The sequence below is a fragment of the Cyprinodon variegatus genome, unplaced genomic scaffold, assembly GCF_000732505.1.
Source record: "Cyprinodon variegatus isolate N-32 unplaced genomic scaffold, C_variegatus-1.0 Scaffold89, whole genome shotgun sequence".
NCBI classification, from domain to species: Eukaryota; Metazoa; Chordata; class Actinopteri; order Cyprinodontiformes; family Cyprinodontidae; genus Cyprinodon; species Cyprinodon variegatus.
Genome location: NW_015150542.1, coordinates 508704 through 515653, shown reverse-complemented (window position 1 = coordinate 515653; position 6950 = coordinate 508704). Strand labels below are relative to the sequence as shown.

At 36.4% G+C, this 6950-nt stretch overlaps 1 protein-coding gene across 1 annotated transcript in view; it reads right to left on the bottom strand.

The window, feature by feature from the left end:
• Positions 1-6950, bottom strand: part of fras1 (Fraser extracellular matrix complex subunit 1) — a 352266-nt gene that overhangs the window by 58231 nt on the left and 287085 nt on the right. Inside the window, exon 40 of the mRNA XM_015373599.1 lies at positions 2981-3168. Within this exon, the coding sequence (XP_015229085.1) occupies positions 2981-3168 (188 nt within the window). The remainder of the gene's footprint in view (positions 1-2980; positions 3169-6950) is intronic.

Genomic DNA, 6950 nt, shown 5'->3' with positions numbered 1-6950 from the left:
GGAAGGAAGGAAGGAAGGAAGGAAGGAAGGAAGGAAGGAAGGAAGGAAGGAAGGAAGGAAGGAAGGAATTTAGCTAAAGGGTGCTAATATAAGAAAAAGAATTTTGTTTTAATCAGATTCACACTAACTGATTATAAATACAAACAGAATAGTCTAAAATATTGAAAGAAAAAAAATGCACAGTGACAATATAAGACTTTTTGCTCCAGGCCAGGAGTTCACAAAATTTTGCCCCCACAATAGTTTTAACTTCTGACCAGGGATCCCATTTGCAAACTAATAGACACTGCTACAACATGCATAAAGAAAAATCCCCTTTTAGAATGTCTTTCTAACTTTTTTGTATTAGCGTATTATATTACATTGCTTTTTTTAGAAGAAAGAATATTAACAAGCATATTTTTCTATTTGTATAGTAATTCCAGTGAATAACAAACTTTTTAACAAACTGTCTCTTTGGGGATAGAAAGGCAGACCAAAGCAATTATATTTGTGCCAAAGGTAAAACCATTGAACTGCCAGTGAAAGTAGGATAATTTTCTCACATATTTAGACAGAGGAAGAGCCTCAAAGTTCACATGGTTTTCATGTTAAAGTGATATATTACTACAAGTTATAGTTTATAATGATTTATAAAAGCCGATTTCATGATATTGGAAAAACTGTCACAGTTTTAATGTATATATATTATTATTACTATTCACCTACCTTATTTCAAACATACATACTCCCCCCCCCGGTGTACTCCCATGGGGCCGCAACCCCCCATCTAGGCAACCACGTACCTGCACCTTTTTCTGTTTATAAATTTCATTCTAAATATATATTAGTTTGACTGAACTGAATTCAGAGCTTATTTTTTGCTCTAAAGGTTAACATTTTTGATGAAAGTCTAAATTGTTAACCAAGCAGAAACCTTATATTTTAACAGGGATTTGGATCCTTGAGAGATCCACCATACATGGCTGCTTCACACACACACACACACACACACACACACACACACACACACACACACACACACACACACACACACTGCTAACCTAACTGCTCACTGACAGCCTCATCAATTCAACTGGAGTCTCAAAACAGGATTAATTAGCTGATTAGGAAACCGATTATGTTTATACTGAAGAGAGAAAGAGCAGGCTGAAGGCTGTGATGTTTAATTTAGATGAAGTCTTTCTTAGAGCAGGAAAGATAGATGATCAATTACTAAAACTTCTAACATTGGAAGATGTGTAAGGTAGTACACAATACTGGATCTATGAGAACCTCTTAACAAAAACAACAAGTTAAAATCATTCAAAATGGTTTAAAAGTAGCTATAAGATCATGTCTGTAATTTGGAGACTTTGCAAACCTGTGCAGCTCCTCTATTTAAAAGTCCCGACCATCCTTTAGCGTGAATTAGGAGCTTTTGCTGCTTCTTTATTATTCAAGACTTAAATAAAAAATAAAAAAAAAAAACAGCAAAAAGTTATTTGGATTCCTCTGTTTTCCTAAAGCTCTGACTTTGTTTTTCTTTGGATTTTATAATAATGTTAAATTTATCAACTAAACTTTCTTTCTTTAAGCCTTTCAACTTTTGATACTTCAATTATTTAGAGTAATAAGGGTCTTAACTAGAGGGAAGGACCAGCATTAGTTTTATAACAGTATTATAAATTAGATATATCTCAGTATTTCGATAATTCACCATGTGTCCTGATGCCCCAATTAATGAATCATTTGACCTGGCCACTTGTCTGAACACCATATAAAAGGTGGATTCTAAGTCATTTCAGGTGGGTCGACACCTGGATTTCTGTTGAATGTTATATGATTTACCATTAGGCGATTTACCATTAGGCAAAACTAGGCAGCTGCCTAGGGCCCCAAATTCCTGGGGACCCATAAACCTCCTTTTACATGTATGGTTAATACAGGTATTACTCATTTGTGCACATTAATTATGTTTTTGATAGAAATCCTTTCTCTAAAATGCTATCAGAATGCTTTAGTGTCCGCCACATTGGATCAGTCCGTTTGCCGCGCAAGTGAAGAAAGGTCCAGTCAGCTGCAAACCATTTGAAAACAAACGGTGCCAAGTGCGCGTTTGTTGCTTTATTTAGCAACTATTCAGACCCCTCTAGCACTTTTTTTTAAAAAGTGCTTATTTATAAATAATAAAATTTAAGATAACATTTTGTATCTGTATAATGGGTCTGTTTTAAGTGTTGTCTTTTCAATTCAGAGGGCCCTATGCATGTCTTTGCCTAGGGCCCCAAATATCCTGAATCCGCCCCTGGTCATAGTCATTCCTAGTTAAGTTAAAAATCAATCCACTGGACTTTGTTTCCAAGTTTGAAGACATTTCACTTCCCATCCAGGAAGCTTTTCAATTCAAAATGTCAGAATTAGCATTGAGTTCAGAGCTTAATAAAGTAGACCAAAACAAAACCTTTTTTTGGCTTAGAAAACATGCAAATTGAACCTGAAGAACCAGGACGTTTTTCAGGTTCAACCTGTCTGAATTTCAGAAACAGATTCAGAAACAGATTCAGAAGCAGAACTCCTCCATGCTGTTAATCTGCTGAGGCTATGAACAGGCTGCTGAACATACCAAATTAAAATAAGACAACGAAAATGTTTGGAGGACCTTTGCATACTCTTAATGCTTTTATTAACAATAAAATGCATTGGAAACAAAATGAAATCCTTGTTCCTTGGAAGAAAGATGGTTTAATGTTTTAATAACAGGTATTATACTTAATAAAAGACTTAGAAGCATCACATTGATGGTTGAAAATCATCCCTTTAAAAATATGAATACTAAAAACAAATTCTAAACCAATGTATCATCTTTATAGGTCAGAAAATGTATTTTGCAACAGAAAACACAGAACAAAGAGTTAATCAATAGCTTTCACTACTGATCAAACACTATCAACTCTGAGCCTGTGAGTTTGTCTATTGTCACCCATTGAAAACTTCCTACCTGGATCTCGATCTCCACAGTGAATGCTTCCGTCTGGCTGTATCCGTCACTGATGTATAAGCTGAAAACATCCCTGTTGGCCTGAGGTTTCTGATGGTTCTGGACGTAGAAGATGTGATCAGACACCAGGTCCTCCACAGAAAAAGGAACATTTGGAGCAACAATGTGTGAACCCCCGACTGAGCCGCCTGCAAGAGGAGGAAACAGACACAGCTGCTGTGAGGGTAGAGGTATGGTACAGGAAGTCCTTCAAACTCTTACACTCATCATAGTCTGACCCTAACCTAATATATGGAACGGAAAGATGCCCTTTTTCCTGCAGCACCAGGACAGTTAATGGGGAAGTCATCAAACATGCCGGCTAAAAAAGCTAAGATGTTGTTCTATCTGCAGATATTTTACCTTTTAATCGTTTAAACCTCATTTAAGACAAACGCTCCCAACATTTAATATTTCCATATAAGAAGGGTGCTTTGAAGATTAATCAAGAGCTGCATTCAAACTTTAGAAACTCGGCTTCATCTAATAACGAAACTGATCCTTTGCAGACATCTTGGATGTGGTTGAAATAACTTTCATCCACAGAGTGCCTGGACGATCTCTTATGGATAGGGAGAATATATTACTCAGACACAACATGTGAATAGAGAAGGAGAAGTAAAGTTAATATTTATATAAATCCAAAAGACACAGTTAAAGTGGTTTGGGCATCTGATAAAACACAAAACCTGGTAATGGATGGGTTCTGGAAATTCTGAACTGAAAGGAGGCCTGAAGGGTGTCTAGATTTGTCAAAAATACCTCAACACTTTGTAAACATGAATAAATGACCAGATCTTAAAAAACTGTAAAGCATTCAGTTGCCTCAAAATGTTTAAGGTTGTGAACTTTAAATTACAAATTAATAATCAGTCAGTCCTACTTCTACATTTAGATTTCAACTTAATTAGAATGGTTCATTAAGCCAAATGAAAACATTTACTTAATACTGTTTAAGGTATTTAGATATAGGAACTATATATAGGAAAGAGTTTTATTTGCAAAGAGTTTAAGATTTTTGTTCAGTTGTTTCTTTAGTCCAAAAACAAAGACAGCAACAAATCCAACGACTACCTATAAACCTGATGTGCTATTTATACCCCGTTGGTACTATAATACCAAACAACAATTGGCATAATTGTTATAGCCCTATATTATTAACATTTTAAAATTTAAACAGCATGTAAAGAGAATTCCCCTATTTTCCAAACATAAATGTATTTTTCTACACATGTAAAGAGCCTCCCAACCTTTTAGGATTAAACTGTGGCACTAGCAGTAAATTTGTGTTTGAATTTTGCTGGGTGTGTCTAAAAGTGTGGCCTCGTGTCATCATGCAGCTGCCTCCAGCATAGGTCCGCCCCCTGCGGGCCCAGCGGTATAAAAATGAAGTCAGGCTGCCTATGCATTGTTGCCACTTGTTGTGACTTTGTTGTTATATTTTTAGACCCCTCTAGGGACTTTTTTTTCAAAAAAGCGCCTAGCAACAAATCTAGCAACTTCTTCCTGTCATGTTGGATATTTTAGTGACAACACATAGAGTGCAGATCGCTCTGAGTTCACGGTCTCTATTGAACAGTTAGTGAGCGAGCTCCTCCCTCCTCTAAAACACAGGGACTCAGAGGCAGCAGCTGAAGCCTGTGTCTGCAGTCAGAGAGCGGAGTGACTCTGTTTCCCTATTGCACATCAGTCACATATGCAGGAAGCTTCCACTAATCCCAGCTGAATTAAAAATAAGAATGTACAGATTATATTTAGCATATTTTTTCATTGTGACTGTTGCAGTGAAATAGAATAGCAACTTTGGCGGGGGTTCGGCGCCCCTAAAGGACACGCCCCCAGTCTTTCAGGACAAAGAGTTGGTGATGTTATGAGATGACCTAGGCTTTGAGGCGTGTCTCGAGTACTGGAAGTAGTGTTTTCGTGAGGCACATATTGGCTTGCTTTATTTGGAGGAGGAGCCAAAATCGATGACGTCCGAAGCCTCGCTACCCCGCTATACCATGTGACCGCTTCGGGAAGTTGTTCAGCTCGCCTGGAACTTCGGCAGCCATTTAAACAGCCTCTGTGTTCAGTCAAGATGCTTGAGTTGGATAGGTTGTATATATTCAAAGATAGATTGGTTGGAAAAACAACCAATCTAGTTGGTTAAAACTAGTTTTGTGAGATTAAACAATGTAATGATCAAAATCTGAGCAAGCCACTGGTTACAGATGTAATAGAATTTAACTAATATGTCATGTCACTTCTCTAGTGGTGTCAGCTGTAATGGACTTCCACTCTTGAGATTCTTGGTTCAACACCCACCTCAGACTATTGAAAGTTGAGATAAAACACAAGTATTTTGCCTAATTTGTATTGCTTTGCGCTAGTACAAATAAAGGTTGTGTAAAAACACTACCAAATTAGATTGTTTGGTTTAACCAAGACATTGGTTGAACACATAACTTCCAACCCGATTAAAACCAAAAAGTATTATGTTTAAATAAAATGACTAACACCTTTCATTTTGCGCAGACATTTTACAAACAAGAAAACTTACAAAATATTTTATTATACAGACCAATCATTAACAATTTCAAAGGAACCTTAAGGGGCAAGAAAACAAGAAAAACAATAATTGCAATAATTGTTGACATGTTCACATGAAGCTTCATGAACTGTGGAGATCGCTGGAGCAATTTGGCCAAACCGTTAAAATGCCTCATGAGGGTTCATCTTACTATGACTACAAAGAGTTATTTAATTACTCTTGAGACATCATTCCGTATATTCGGTTGTGTTTTAATCAATTCAAACTCATTTTAATTGATAAAATTTTTTTATTTCTGTGGTGTGACAAATTGAAATATCATATTCACTAATTCTTCACCTGGTCCTTAATAATGGCTTATCAGGTAACATTGAATACTGCTGACTAAATGTAGTACAAACCTCAATCATGGTGTTGCCATGTTAGCCACACCCATTGCCAGCTAAGCAGTTAACTTAAGGTTTATGAAGTTATTTTAGTTAAATTTTAATGAAAAAACAAACAATCTAGATTCATTTAAAGTTTGGACTTAATGTACTAAAAAAAAAACTATATTAATATAGCAGAAATTTTACAAACTAATGAGTTTCAACCACTCAGACTAATGAATTACTTTCAGCATTTGGGTTTAGGGTGGAGCAGCTTTCATACTTCCATAAATCCAACTAACTCTGACTGGATCCTCTTTCTACTCCTCAGGTAGAATCATCATTCTGCTAATGGAGGTCTTCTCTTTTAAAATGCATCTTTGAATAACTGTAATCTTACTGTATAAATGCACATCATGTGGGCGGGCGCCTTGTATACTGAGTCTTTACATCAACATCAAACCTTTTATGCTTTGTTGCCTGTGATCAGACATCGACCGGCGCCACCTGTGCCCTGCAGACTGCAGAAAGCTAAAGAGCTGCTGACTGACTTCACTGAATACAAACAAGTAACCTTCACTCTAGCAGCCAAGAGGACAATAAGCTGTGGTCGACAGTAGATCTGTGCCAGCTGCTAATCTGCAGCCATGGGTGTTAGGAGCCTTTGACTGAGTGCATTTATGCTTTAGGAGAAGAGCAATATGTAAAAGGTCTGAGTCTAGCTTCTGTGTTCTTCAAAGTGTTTTGCTTTAAATCAAAACCCTAAACTCTTCCCTAATAAGAATATTGACCATTAATTGATAATATTTCTTGAAAATATTTCTATATCTGCCTCTAACTTATTCACACCAGAAATTTTTATTTTGGGGGGATATATCTAAAATGAAAAATAAAAAAAACTAAACTTCAAATCATTTTCAAAAAATATAAGAAAAGCATGGTTAAAAAATAAAACATCTCTCCATGAATCATTGGATTCCCTCCATTGCTGGCGTAGTTATGTTAGTGCTTTGCAAAAGTGTCCATACTG